We start from the raw sequence: 15878 nt of genomic DNA on the forward strand, positions 1-15878 counted from the left end.
TGAAAAGAAATCCATACGGCACGAATTTACACAATGATTTTACACTACCAAACACCTCACCCTACCTCCCACAACTTTACCACTCTCTCAGTCCCAAACTTCCTCCTCACCATCATTCGAACCCTGGCAGAGGCGTTGACGATTTCACTGAAGCTTCGGGAGTAGCGCAGGCAATCCACCAACCGCTGGTTGTCTGACGTGGGGCAGCCCACTTCGTAGGCCAATCGCTGGGAATACTCCACGGCGTCCTTGCTTGGAATCACGGCCCACTCGCTGAGGTCCGATCCGCTCAGCATGATGGCTTGATGGAACAGGTCTGTTGTTGGGAACATTAGCAAGATGATGCATTCATGAGTACCACTTACTATCAAAGGAAAAAAGTTGATTCCTAAGATTACATTCAAACCAACATGCTTACCGTGACCCACTGGTGTAGACTTTAGACAGGGATATGATTCCTGTCCCGTGCAAACTACCGCTCCTCTTATGTGGAGAAATCAAAAAGTAGGTGATAAGATCAGATAAAGAAAGAAGAAATGCAAAGTAATACATAAAATAAAAAGCATTTAAATTAAAAACAATGCAAAGTAATACATAAAATAATAAACAACTAAAATGAAATGGTGAATAAACAAGTAAACAATAACAGAATGACAGTCTCTGATTTCAATGAAAACAGAATCTCTTCATTATAATCTGTATCAATTCAGATTTTTCTTTGAGTTTTTTTTTTTTTATGTGTGTGTGAGTGTGTGTTAGTTCTTTGAGGTATATTCTCGTGTATGCCCTTCTCCTTAGAACACCTGATTTCTTTTAAAACAATGAAACAATCCTCCAAAATTAACCCCCCACACCCCCCTTCCCTCCACAATGCCACAACAGCCAGACATTTCACACAGACGTACTGTCAGAGCGAGGAGAAATGAGGTGAAGTCCCACGCTTGCCGCCCCTGCACTCTGACCCATGATGGTGATGCGATTGGGGTCGCCACGGAAATCGCTGATGGTCTCTTTGATGAACTTGAGGGCTTGCACCTGGTCGAACATCCCGTAGTTACCTGGCGCGTACCTGTCCCCTGTGCTCAAGAACCCTGCGACAGAATCATTGGTCACTGAATGAAATCAAATGGAAAGAGATGAACTTAACGTTGCTCACTGTGCAATAACGATGGCTAAACATCAGCAAGATGAAGATGTGAGACAGTTTACCAAACCTTTAAGCACTTAGAATAACACAGTATTTTAGACAAAGTACACTTGACAGAAATACAGATTTGTATATCATGAACCTCCCCTATCTTCCTCTTTTTTAACAATATTCATGCATTGACAAACACATTAACTCCATCCAAACACACACACACACATCCACAGTTTTCACAGAAGCACAATTACACACACACAGTCAGATACTTACACAACACACACCACAATAACTCACAAACAAGCAGAAATTCTCACACACAAAATTCATACACACACACGCACTATGAAAACCTGTCTTGATACATGTTCATGGGTATATAATTATGTACACATCCTCACATTTACACACACAGACACACACACAAAGTCCACGCAACAACATCATCATTCATCCATGGATACTGGATAGCATTCGATTCAACTCAATCCAGTAATTAGGGTTCTTCTTCTTCTTCTGCGTTCGTGGGCTGCAACTCCCACGTTCACTCGTATGCACACAAGTGGGCTTTTACGTGTATGACCGTTTTTACCCCGCCATGTAGGCAGCCATACTCCATTTTCGGGGGTGTGCATGCTGGGTATGTTCTTGTTTCCATAACCCACCGAATGCTGACATGGATTACAGGATCTTTAACGTGCGTATTTGATCTTCTGCTTGTATATACACACACGAAGGGGGTTCAGGCGCTAGCAGGTCTGCACATATGTTGACCTGGGAGATCGTAAAAATCTCCACCCTTTACCCACCAGGCGCCGTCACCGTGATTCGAACCCGGGACCCTCAGATTGACAGTCCAACGCTTTAACCACTCGGCTATTGCGCCCGTCATAATAATCAGGGTTCAAACCCCCATCTCAGCATGGCGTTGTATTCTTGGGAAAGACACTTTTCTCCGATTTTTCTTACTCCACTCAGATGTGCTTGGGTACCTGACTTCAGCTGGGGCAGGTTAGAACAGCAGAAGGCGAGGATTGGGCCCTGCTCAGTGGAGATGAGTTTGCCTCCTAGATGGCCAACAGGCTGGGCAATTGTCCCGGAGAGTATCCTCTGAAAATCGGCAAGGGTCCAGGGGCTGCCTTAGAGTTATACCCCCTGGTGGAGTGCAGGGGCAGAGAGAGAGAGAGAGAGGTAGGTGTGTGTGTGTGTGTGTGTGTGTGTGTGTGTGACAGTGTGTGTACTGATCATTATGTATGTGGGGGGAAGAGGGGGGGACATGAGAGTGCTTACATGCGTGGGGACTGGACAAAAATAAAACGTACTTATAGATATTTTTTCCTTTCAGTTTGAAAATTTTTTTTATTCCCTCTGAAATCAACTGCTCTTTTACTGAAAATAGCAGATCCGCTGAGCCTTCCCCAGCCTGGCCATATATTATAACCTTAGCCTCAATCAATCCAAGTGACTCACCCAAAGCGTTGAGGCGATAATTGACGGTGACCAGCACCACATAGCGCTCAGCCAAGAAATAGCCAGGGTACTGATGGCCTGACCCCATGATGAAGCCCCCTCCGTGGAAATACACAATCACTGGATACCGAGTCGTGTCCGACGTCTCTCCCCGTCTCTGCAAACATCAACCTTCTGTCAGATCCCTGCACTCAGCTCTCTCAAGTCTGACCTCTTCCCATTCTTCTTCTTTTTCGCTTGTGGGCTGCAACTCCAACGTTCACTCGTATACACACAAGTGGGCTTTTATGTGTGTGACTGTTTTTACCCTGCCATGCAGGCAGCCTTACTGCGTTTTCAGGGGTGTGCATGCTGGGTATGTTCTTATTTCCATAACCATGTGCATATTTGATCTTCTGCTTGCATATTCTCACAAAGGGGGTTCAGGCACAAACAGGTCTGCACATATATGGACCTGTGGGATCGGAAAAATCTCCACCCTTTTCCCACCAGGTGCCGTTACCGAGATTCGAACTTGGGACCCTCAGATTGAAAGTCCAACGCATTAACCACTCGCTATTGCACTCATTCAACCCTGAGGAGTTTAGAGACTTGGCAGGCTTCCATGCCATACTGGTGCGGGGGGGAAGGAAAAAATATACTGTTTTTCCTCCAAATCAAGTGTGGACATATCTGGAAATAGTGCAGAAGTTAGTTCCCTTTATTTGTAGTTCATGCATGTGTAAGAACGTGAAAACCAATCTTATGAGACAAATAATTTTGATGCCAGAGCTATGCTTGGGTGCAGTGAGTTAAAAACCTGTCACTTTCTAACAACTCCTACATACCTTTACCTCATATACTGTCCATATTGTCTGTAGCCTTCTATCTAAATGTTTTCATGAGTTTCTCTTTCACCCCTTTGTTTCAGAGCTACGCACGTGTGCGAGTGCTTTGATTTATTGTATCAAAAGACTCAGCACTATATATAAATTTATATCATTATGATAATGGTGTTCTCATGCAACCTTGTAAGTAACATACAGGCACAAAACCACTTACTTTACTGTGTGAAATGTTTACCTTTACAAAACCACTTATTTGAGTCTGCCTTTTTACAAAACCACTTATCTGACCTTTTCCCTTTACAGTTTGCCACAGTGATGGGTAAAGAGAATGCTTCAGCACTTTGAGGAAAACTTTGAATACATATATATATATTAGCAAATCACCCACGTACATATTAAAGTTCCAAACTGAAAACCTGACAAGATGGCGTGGAGAGCCTTGGCCAAAGGAATGATTCAGCACTTATAGCTTTTAGAGGCGTTTGACTGGCTAAGAGCGGACCGGGCAAAGAGGGGCGTCTTTTCACTGTTAGCCGCGCAAAATTTGGCCAAGCAGAGCAAACCGATAGGCCTAGTTTGCATCAGTTTGACATGGTACAGTATATGACACCAAAAACACAGTTACACTCACCCTGGGAGCATAGATATTGAGGTAGAGGCAGTCTTCAGCTGTGTCACTGAAGCCAGGGATGGTTTCACGGATCAGCCAAGGCATCTGTGGGCAGGCTGGCCGAAAGTAAGTTGCATCCCATGTGTCATACCATGAGGGGTTCTCTGGATTCTGGAAACGAACCACTTCGGATTTAGGTATAACGTTTTACTGTTTGTTTGTTTGCTTTTCTACGTTCAATTTTGTACCTTCAATTACAAGAAGAATGTACAGGTCTTCAAGTTTCAGGTCATGTACTAGCACAATGCATGATTTTTTGATTTTTTTTTTTTTTTAAAATCTTCTTACATAATCAACATTCTTCCACATTTTAAAAGGCAAAATAAATAATAAACAGATGAAACTTTTTTTCATAACCTACTGTATGCTGACTTGAATAACTGGATCTTCAACATGTATATTTGATTTTCTGCACATGTACACATGAAGGGGATGAATGCATTAGGTCTGCACACATAACGACCTGTACATCCCAGATTTCAAATCTCTTTTAACCAAATGACTACTGCGTTCATTGTTTATCTGAAGAATGTTTCTGTCATCTGTTTGTGTTTACCACATCATGGTCCATGGATGCAATTTGCATTTACAATGTGTTTATTTATTTATTCATCTATTTGTGTTTACCACATCATGGTCCATGGATGCAATTTGCATTTACAATGTGTTTATTTATTTATTCATCTATTTATCTTATAATCATTTTTATTATCATTAAATGGAATTATTTTTGTTTCAGTTTGCCTCACCCATGCAACATTCAGACGTTCTACGAGTGTGCTAGGATCTGTCGGTTGCTGGCGTGCTACACATTCTGCAATAATTTCCCTGTGGTACTCACCATAAATCGGTATTTTTCCCTCCATTCTGAACCAAACTGTTCCAATCGCTTGGCATACGGGATGCCAAGCCACACATTGACCCAGCGGTTTGGTAGTAAATGGTACTGCGACGGGAAGCTCTTTCCTTTCACTCTCCCGTACTTCGTATCGGCATACACGTCTTCCCCATCTTCAAACCTCAGTTCCTTTGTTGGTCGTGTGTACTGTGAATGTGTATATGGCACAAGCAAAAACGAAAAGACTGCCAGCCCCACAAAAAGAGGCGTCTGCTTGATGTGTGTCCATGTCATGGTTGCATTTCCTGGTTTGTTTGAACTGGCACACTTCTCCAAGATGGCACCGGATTTGTTGTATCACGTGACCGGAAATGTGTTTGCAACTTTATGCTTGAAAATTTGTCAGTTGTGAAAGAAAGTCCCCCCGTGTATTTAGTGTGTGTGTGTGTGTGTGTGTGTGTGTGTGTGTGTGTGTGTGTGTGTGTGTGTGTGTGTGTGTGTGTGTGTGTGTGTGTGTGTGTGTTTATTAGCATTTCATCATAAACAATCAATGTAGCTTTCTTGAGATCACCACTGATTCATGATAGAAGGGGATCTTCTCCTTTATTCATGGGGTGTGACTCCCACATTCACTCATTTACACAAGTGGGCTTAACGTGTTGGTCCGTTTTTACCCCTGTCATGTAGGCAGTCTTATTCCATTTTCTGGGTGTGGACAGTCGCAATAGTCGAGTGGTTAAAGCGTTGGACTTTCAATCTGAGGGTCCCGTGTTCGAATAACGGTAACGGTGCCTGGTGGGTAAAAGGTGGAGATTTTTCCGATCTCCCAGGTCAACATATGTGCAGACCTGCTAGTGCCTGAACCCCCTTCGTGTGTATAAGCACACAGAAGATCAAATACGCACGTTAAAGATCCTGTAATCCATGTCAGTGATCGGTGGGTTATGGAGACACGAAAATACCCAGCATGCATGAACCACAACAGAGTCATCGGCAAGTCGATGTTGGTTGTGTAACGGAAAGAAGAAGAAGAAGAAGACAGGGTCATCTTTTGTGCATGTGGGGTATAATACGTTCTTGTTTCCACAACGCACTGTATACTAACATGGATAGCCGGATGTTTAACGTGTATATTTGATCTTCTGAATGCATATACACACAAAGGGGGCTCAGGCACAAGCAGGTCTGCACATCTGTTGACCTGCGAGACTGGAAAAATCTCCACCCTTTGCCCACAATCCCCTGTGACTGGGATTCAAATCTGCCGTGAACACGAAACTACAGCCAGAGTGAACATTGGTTTGACTTTAGACACTTAATTTACTACATTCAACAAATAACAGGCTATATATAGTACAGAGAGGTCTTCATACACAGAGTCAGGGAGGAAGTGATGGGAGCAGCCACTGCATACAATGAAAAGAGCAGAGACAAAGACAGTGGTGCTGTCAGCAATGGGAAGGGATGGTTGTTTACATGCATTGACCAGCAGTGCTAGAGTGGTTTTTGGGTTGCTGCAGTCCAAGCTTGTACTGGCCAAACTCCACAGTTAACTACAAGACAAAACTAGATCACTGCATCTGGTTCATCATGTGATGTGTTCCTATGTTACATGTCCTTGTATGCTAATAAATAGGATAGCCTCTATAGAATCACAAAAGAATGGGTATTGGGATTACGGCATGGTCTACACACACACACAAACACACGCACACACAGAGAGTTAATTCTGAAGAAAAAAGTTTATGCAATGTTATTTTTGGTTAAGTACTACTTTTAAATGTGACATTCTAATATAATTACAGGCAGAGAATGGAACTTTGTTTTTGACCGACACATAGATTACCATAATGAAAATATTGTTTTTAACCTTCTTCTGTGTTCACTCGTATGCACACGTGTGGGCTTTTACGTGTATGACCATTTTTACCCCGCCATGTAGGCAGCCATACTCCGTTTTCGGGGGTGTGCATGCTGGGTATGTTCTTGTTTCCATAACCCACCGAACGCTGACATGGATTACAGGATCTTTAACGTGCGTATTTGATCTTCTGCTTGCATATACACACGAAGGGGGTTCAGGCACTAGCAGGTCTGCACATATGTTAACCTGGGAGATCGTAAAAATCTCCACCCTTTACCCACCAGGCGCCATCACTGTGATTCGAACCCGGGACCCTCAGATTGACAGTCCAATGCTTTAACCACTCGGCTATTGCGCCCGTCAACCGTTTTGAACCTAAACTTGTAGATATATATCGCAGGACAGATTCCTGACTCCAAACACTACATATATGAAGAAGATCATTCCTGCTGCAACAAAGTAGATAAGATTTTTGAAGGATTTCTGATCGGAGAAATGCACAGGATCAAGGGGGAAGGTGTCTAAGGAATCCTCAAGTTAATTACCAAATTCATGCCATCTTCTTTACCACTCATTCAAAACCACACAATCAAACGTGGATGAAACCTCTTTATTCAAGCAAAGAAACCTTGAGCAGTATAGTCCTCATAATATATAATACACATCTCCCTTGTTTCCATTCAAAATTCTTGCATCTACAAAAATAATTCTTATCCATAAAACAACAACAACAAGAAGAAACAATCATGGCAGCAGCTTAAGTAGAATGTTTCCATTGCAGTAGAAAAAAACAATTAAACCAGACAGATAGGCATTAACCAACATAAATCATAAACACAACATAGATTCTGAAGAAATTATCATAAACATGAACAGAAACTACCTTTGAAAAAGTCAGTTGTATTGTAGGTACCAGACAAGAAACAAAATCTCTGACCTTTCATTTTAGATGGTTTTGCTTTTCAATTTGAAATTAAAAAACAAAAACTAAAAAACCCACATAGACTTATCAGTCAGCAGATCTCAAACTGTAACTTCATGAAATATATCTAACAGAGCGTAAGGAAATCAAAGCTCCAGATTTCAGCAGATAAAACAGAAGTAATCATGATATAAATCAAGTGACTTCACAGACCCAATACAGTTTGTCCCAAATTGTAACTCTTTTTCTTCAGAAATATTTCATCTTAAGCATGTACTACACTGACACAGTGACACAGAAATTTGCTTTGTATATCTTCATTAGGTATATCTATTTATCTGCACATATACATATATATATATATATATATATATGAAAATATAAACAACAGTAGGCTCTTCATGTCTTAAAACTTGTATTCATATATATATATATATATATATATATATATATATTTTATACGCAGCTGAATAGGAGCTGATAAAGCCTCTGCAGTTTCAAGACTGCAATTCAATAACGTCTGAAGAACTCCGAACCTATAACTTCACAAATCCAACAGTCTGCGACCCCCAAAATGCATAAATTAATGGGCTTATACACTAAAAGAATTTTTCTTTCATAAAATAGAAAGAAACTAGCACCAGGTCTAAACTCACATTTTGTGTTACAATACTGAAATTAGTGGTTAATGAGACCATGGCACTCAAGTAAAGAGTCCAGCATTAAAAATTATTTATTGCCTAATACTTTGAACTCTTCAGCTGATTACAAATTCTGCAAAAACAAGCAAAAAAAATTTTTTTTTCAATAACAAATAAATGAATTAATGGAATATATAAGATCCTTGTAGATTACATTTACAAAAGTGAATCTTTGATTTTAAATAACTTAACATTCCAAACAAGTTACTCAGTCAGTCTTGGTGACAAAGGTGATAGCAATCTTTATTTCTGTCTCCCCTCTCTCTTATACAGTCATTACTTAGAATAACAAAATGAATACAGATTTATAAAACTTGTTAAAATATTAAGTCCTTCACATTTTGCAGTATGAAATCACCAACACGTGAACAAATTTTGATTATATTTCCTGCAAAAATCAAATATGTAAATCTATGGAATGTATTTATAACAAATAAACAACCAAACAACAACAACAATAACAAAAACCAACAAACAACGACAACCCTAATGACACTTGAATATTCTAGTTAATTGCTTCTTGATTAAGAGAATGTTGGTATTTACAAAAAAAACAACAAAAAACAACCCACTTTTGAATATCGTATTCAATTTGCAAGTAATTCTTTCTTTTAACTATATAGAAAAAAATGTATCATCACATTATTGATGTAATTACACGAATAAAAATGAATACAAACTGTCATGGTGTATTCAAACTATTCATAACCACTGGGATATTGACAGTGCCAAAAAAAGGGGAAAGAGAAATTTACTGTCCACAAAAAAGAAAGAAAGAAAAAAAAAAAGGAAAGGTCATCCATTAGTGATGTAAATCCAAACAGTAAACTCTACAGCTAATGTTAATCCAAACTGTTAATTTTACACCTGATATAAAGTCAGAACTATGTTAATTCTATAGCTTTACTTATTCAGCCCATATGAACAAATCAATACTGATTACCATAACCCAAGAGAAAATTTCTAATTTTGTGAGTCAATGTTACTATGCTACACAATGATTTCTACATCTGTATATATACATATACTTGAAGCACACACACGCACACAAGGTCATCTCAAAGGAAATGTCCACATTCACAATATTACAAAATGAGAGTAACACTGATAAAGGCATTATTTTTAGAACAAGAAGAAGGTTCATCATTACATGTGACAACATTTGAATGCTGGTTTTCAAACTGTTGAGAAATCATCAAACAGCACAAGTTGATATGTATGTATTTCAATCTGGATTTCATGAAAGACAAAGACTTTCAACAGATAAAAACACAAACAAAAATCAAAACAAATTTGCTACAAATACCTGTTCACAATAGCCTCACTATTTTGCAAAGTCAACAACAGTTACGTGCTAACATTTGTGAATCTTAGAGACAGTTCCAGATGTGCTGCTTTGGTTTGTTTCTGCATTACCATATTCTATGGACTGAACAGCAGGTTTGGTTTTTTTGGGTTTTTTTTTTTGTATTTCTTTTTATCACAACAGATTTCTCAGTGTGAAATTCGGGCTGCTCTCCCCAGGGAGAACGTGTCACTACACTACAGAGCCACCCATTTTTTAAAAATTTTTTCCTGCCTGCGGTTTTATTTGTTTTTTTTCCCTATCCCGAAGTGGATTTTTCTACAGAATTTTGCCAGGAACAACCCTTTTGTTGCCGTGGGTTCTTTTACGTGCGCTAAGTGCATGCTGCACACGGGACCTCGGTTTATCATCTCATCCAAATGACTAGCGTCCAGACCACCATTCAAGGTCTAGTGGAGGGGGAGATAATATCGGCGGCTGAGCCGTGATTCGAACCAGCGCGCTCAGATTCTCTCGCTTCCTAGGCGGATACGTTACCTCTAGGCCATCTCTCCATGTTTTTGTATTTCCATATTTTATTAACTATACAGCAATACCTTTTTCCTCAACTTCAAAACACCGTCAGAATCAGAATCATATCAAGGTTGACCTCCAAACCCAGAAGTATGATGTACACAATTGTGAAAGTGAATGAAACCTTCCCTTCCAAATCAATCAGATTAAAAACAGTTCTGAACATACTGATAGAGCAGATGATGTAACATGTAAAGATGTTCCTATGATGGCATTAGGGCTTCAGCATCGACTGGCTGTGGTTCTCTTACATGCTGCTATGTGTATGCTGCACGCGTGACCTCAGTCTATCCTCTTGTACCACAGTCTTTGATTTTTTTGTGTGTCATAAAACATGCTGCACCTCATGTACAGTTATGATCAGATTTGTTTAACTCTCTCCATACGAATGGCAAAAGAGACGACGTTAACAGCGTTTCATCCCAATTACCATCATCAAAATATTGCAAGCGGAAGGCTCTTATACTGAAGAGTTGATTGTTGACAAAGAATACCACAATTCTGACGACGGAAGCTAAAGGTTGGGTCATTCAGACACCCATTGGACATCCGAGGGGACTGTGTAGAGAAGAAGAGAGGACTGGCCGTACTGAGTGTGTTAAAAACTTTGGAGTGGGTATTTATCTTTTAAGTTTTGTTAGATATCTCTTTTAAAATTTGTACTGATGGCATTTATCTTTTGAATTTTGTTGGGTATTTATCTTTTTCAAATTGTTGGTTATTCATCCTTTAAAATTTGTTGGAATTCATCTTTTCAGTTTGTTGGATATTTATCATTTCAATTTTGTTATGTATTCACCATTTCAATTGTTTTGTTGGGTATATATCCTTTATTTGTTGGGTATTTACATTTTCAATTTGACAGATATTTATCTTTTCAGATTGTTGGGTTTTGTCTTTTCAGTTTGTTGGGTTTTTACCTTTTCAATTTGTCGAGTATCTATCTTTTCGATTTGCTGGGTTTTTACCTTTTCAATTTGTCGAGTATCTATCTTTTCGATTTGCTGGGTTTTTATCTTTTCAAATTCAAACAGATGATTCACACTGAGCTTTTACCAAAAATAAATCCCCAAGAATGAATTTCATCATAAGCAAAATTGCTTCACACATTTTCTCTTTTATTTATTTCTGGATTTAATATCATGACTATATAAATTCAAGAGAGCACTGTTGAGATGAATATCTGCTGATAGGGACATACACAGACTTGCGCTAGAAAATAAAACACTTGTAAACACTCTTTGCAGAGGCAATCAGGGACTGCTATCACACACAAACACACACTAACACACACACCTTGAGGTAGAAAACTACCATAAACGCAAACTATTCACCAATGTAATATCATCATAAAGGGCACAATGATATAATAGTTTGTCATATCAAAAAACAGTAATACATCTAACATGGTCAAAAGTGAGCAACTTCAAACAAACTCAACATGGATAAAAGTGAGCTTCCATTGATATGTGAACATTTTAATAAAATACAGATGGCTTGATCTGCAATACAAAATCCGCATGTTTTGAACAAGACGTAAATATACCCTTAAGATCAAGAAAAAGGAAAAAATCTGGAATTATCACTAATTTTTTTTTTCTCTCTCTCTTTTTTAACAGCCACCACATTTCGTCTCAGAACCAAATAATCTGACATTTGACATTGTTGCATACAGTCCAGCTGACTGCAGAGACAGAGCCATATCAGTACCACTCACCTAAACAAATAATTCAAATGCACAAAACATAAAACTCTGTCACAGCTGGAGAAAAAAAAAAAATCATAATTGCTGAAACGGTTCTACAATAAGCATATATATCTGATTTGCCTTGCTCAATGAAAGGGGTTGAAGATAAAGTCTAAACTAGTGAAAGTTTGGTTTTTTTGTTTTTCCCCCCAGTGAAATGATAATCTGTAATTACTTTATTTTACTTTTTCCTTCCGCTTGTACCGGTGGGCGTCGTGGGGAGATACAGTTGTCTGTCTGCAGCAAGGCGAGTGGCCTGGAGGAGGGACATCTCGTGGGCTCTGAGGGTGTCTGCCACTGAGTCGCTCCAGCGCTGTCTTGGTCTTCCTCTGGCTCTCCAGCCAGAGTATTTGGTGTTGTATGCCCGAAGAGCTGGTTGGTTCAGAGGCATACGTGTGAGGTGTCCAAACCACTTGATCCTCTGTTGTTGTATGTGTAATTGATGAGAGAAAACTGAGATGGTTCAAAAGCCTGAATAGATGGTTCTGTTTTCTGAACAAGCTAAATGGTTCTTGCCCTCCTCATTGTCACTAACACCATGCATGGATTATGTCAAAATGTGTGTGTGTGTCTGTGTGTGTGTGTGTGTGTGTGTGTGTGTGTGTGTGTGTGAGAGAGAGAGAGAGAGAGAGAGAGAGAGAGAGAGTGTGAGCATACCTTTATCCATGTAAATGTGTATGTTAAACAACAATGTAAGTCAAATCTGCTCAGAAGACACAAAAAGTTCAACTAGTTAAAAGTGTGAGTCAAAATAACAACCAAAATACTGATTGAAAATGTTGCACATACATGGAAAAAGAAAGACTTGGATTACAACAGTTCTCTAGGAAAAATCAGAACATTTTATAACAACATGTAAAAATCCCTCGAACGTATGCCATCTCTCAAAATATTGCCTCCAATGCATGCACCCTTTGCACACTTTACACAAACCAGGCAGAGAAAGTGACTGAGAAAATGAGACCATGGCTTTCCTCCGAGTGAAATCACTTTTCAATGTGTTTACTTTCTCAACAACCTTGACAACACCTGAGTTCAAACTGTGGTTATCAACTTAAAAATAAGTAGTATTCTTGCATCGTGCAGACTGCAACTATACATGATAACAGAAAAGAAGTCAACTACAGGTATATAATAGGAAAGACTGTGATCACCATTGCTAATATCACCCACTGCATCAGTGGTGTTATATATATATATATTTATTTATTTTTTTTTTTTATAAAAAGAGGTATCTTTGCAACTTGCAGACTCTGCAACTACATTTGACTATAGAAAAAAAAAAATCAGTCACGTACAGGATTATATAAGGTAAAACTAAGATCATATTATTGCTTATATTACACACTGCATATGTGGTATTGATTTTACAATATCATGCATGGTTATATGCAAGCCAAAAAAAAAAAGAAAGAAGTCTGATATAAAAAATACAGACTTGTATGTGATCAAAAAACCAAGAGCGCCCCCTCAACAATCACACAGCGCAGACTGTCATGGCGTTCAAATCGACCCAAATTCACAAACAATATCAACATAGGAAATGTGCATCTCAGAAGAACATGTTCCATAAAAATGAGAACAAGTTAGGAAGAAATGTAGAAGAAAACGAACAGTTTTCCCTACTGCTGTTTTATGGGCACTGTGTGCCCGTATGTATGTGTATGGCTTCAGTCAGGAAAGGCTTATAGTGGTGGAAGGGAAGGGTTTGGCCCCATCTTCCAATGCTGAGCCCTGGACGCAGTGGGTATCAATTTCATTCACCGCCTCTATGTCTGTAAAAGGCTACAGGACCTTTTAACCTTAATGTGTGTGTGTGTGTGTGTGTGTGTGTGTGTGTGTGTGCACGTGCGTGCATGTTTATGTGTGTGTGTATCAATGTGTACATGGTTGTAAACTTGCATATGCACATGTGCGTGCATCAATATAACTCTGTCCGAGTCATAAAGTTTTGAATTTATACGACCATCACCAAAAATTACCCATCAAAACCCAAACCAAGTGTATATTATGTCTTAAAACCCAGGTGATCACAAGTGACCAGCAGTCATATAAATCATATGCCATCCCTGAGGCAACTGGACGTTCCTACTGAACTCAAATTCATCCTACAAAACCTAAGAACTGTACCCTTCCTCTAGAATTTCACATTCCTCCATGCCAAACTCTCAAATCTCTGGAAATTCTGAAACCATCAAATGTGTTCCCAGTCCTTTTAGCTAAGAAGACCACGCAGATAATACAAGACTTTAAAAAGAAAATTATAAAACTACTTGAAACTATGCTATAATTACCCTTTGACCTGAACTACAACCACTCAAATAAAAATAAAGGTTTCAAAACACACAAAAAAACACCACAAAAAGTTAAATCTAAGATCCTATTTACAACAAAAAAAAACAAAACAAAAATGCCCCTCCCCCCTCCCCACCCCCACACCCTATGTCCCCCCCTCCCCCCCAAATTACTATCAAATCTATCTAGCGAAACTCAACAATGGAGCCAGCTAACACTTATCATCTAAATGAGAGAACCTATCTCTTGACTCCACTTTGTTACCCCCCCCCCCCTCCCCCCCTTTAACTAAAACCCTGTCAGTAACTCCCTCCTCCCTATCCCAGTCAGTAACGACAACTCCCTTCTCCCGATCCCAATCATTCATGAAAACTCCCTCCTCTTGATCCCAACCAATAACGACAACTCCCTCTACCTCCCTATCCCAGTCAGGAACGACAACTCCCTCTACCTCCCTATCCCAGTCAGGAACGACAACTCCCTCTACCTCCCTATCCCAGTCAGGAACAACAACTCCCTCCCCCCTATCCTAGTCAGGAACAACAACTCGCTCCTCCTAATCTCAGTCAGGAACAACAACTCCCTCCTCCCTATCCCAGTCAGGAACAACAACTCCCTCCTCCTAATCCCAGTCAGGAACAACAACTCCCTCCTGATCAGGAACAACAACTCCCTCCTTCCTATCCCAGTCAGGAACGACAACTCCCTCCTCCCTATCCCAGTCAGGAACAACAACTCGCTCCTCCCTATTCCGGTCAGGAATGACAACTCCCTCCTCTTAATCCCAGTCAGGAACAACAACTCCCTCCTCTTAATCCAAGTCAGGAACAACAACTCCCTCCTCTTAATCCAAGTCAGGAACAACAACTCCCTCCTCTTAATCTCAGTCAGGAACAACAACTCCCTCCTCTTAATCTCAGTCAGGAACAACAACTCCCTCCTCTCAATCCAAGTCAGGAACAACAACTCCCTCCTCTTAATCCAAGTCAGGAACAACAACTCCCTCCTCTTAATCTCAGTCAGGAACAACAACTCCCTCCTCTTAATCCAAGTCAGGAACAACAACTCCCTCCTCCCTATTCCAGTCAGGAACGACAACTCCCTCCTCCCTATTCCAGTCAGGAACGACAACTCCCTCCTCCCTATCCCAGTCAGGAACAACAACTCCCTCCTCCCTATCCCAGTCAGGAACAACAACTCCCTCCTCCCTATCCCAGTCAGGAACAACAACTTCCTCCTCCCTATTCCGGTCAGGAATGACAACTCCCTCCTCCCAACCCCAATCATTAATGAAAACTCCCCACTCTCAATCCCCAATCAATAACGATATAAATCCCTCCTCAATGATCCCAGTCAGGAACGACAACCCCCACCCCCACCCCCTCTCTATCCCCCAACCACCCCAAACCCCTCGCCCAACTCTCCAGAACTTGTGCTTCAGTGATCAGAAAGACGGAAACACTAACATCTCATCTGACACTTCTGGAATCCCCCCCCCCCCATCACCCACCCAACCCTCCC

The 15878-nt window shown here is 40.2% G+C and overlaps 2 protein-coding genes across 2 annotated transcripts in view; one reads left to right on the forward strand and one right to left on the reverse strand.

Moving 5' to 3' along the window:
* Positions 1-5285, reverse strand: part of LOC143291273 (cholinesterase-like) — a 20355-nt gene extending 15070 nt beyond the window's left edge. Inside the window, exons 1-5 of the mRNA XM_076601110.1 lie at positions 4953-5285; positions 4073-4222; positions 2615-2771; positions 906-1091; positions 111-316 (exon numbers count right to left, since the gene is read on the reverse strand). Of these exons, the coding sequence (XP_076457225.1) occupies positions 111-316; positions 906-1091; positions 2615-2771; positions 4073-4222; positions 4953-5243 (990 nt within the window). The 5' untranslated portion in view covers positions 5244-5285. The remainder of the gene's footprint in view (positions 1-110; positions 317-905; positions 1092-2614; positions 2772-4072; positions 4223-4952) is intronic.
* A 9273-nt stretch (positions 5286-14558) lies between these two features.
* LOC143291029 (uncharacterized) lies at positions 14559-15715 on the forward strand. Its single transcript, XM_076600616.1, has 2 exons — positions 14559-14563; positions 14790-15715. The coding sequence occupies exons 1-2, from the start codon at positions 14559-14561 to the stop codon at positions 15679-15681; spliced, it is 897 nt and encodes a 298-aa protein (XP_076456731.1). The 3' UTR covers positions 15682-15715.
* Positions 15716-15878: the final 163 nt, after the last annotated feature.

This window comes from Babylonia areolata, chromosome 16 (assembly GCF_041734735.1).
Source record: "Babylonia areolata isolate BAREFJ2019XMU chromosome 16, ASM4173473v1, whole genome shotgun sequence".
Classification (NCBI taxonomy): domain Eukaryota; kingdom Metazoa; phylum Mollusca; class Gastropoda; order Neogastropoda; family Buccinidae; genus Babylonia; species Babylonia areolata.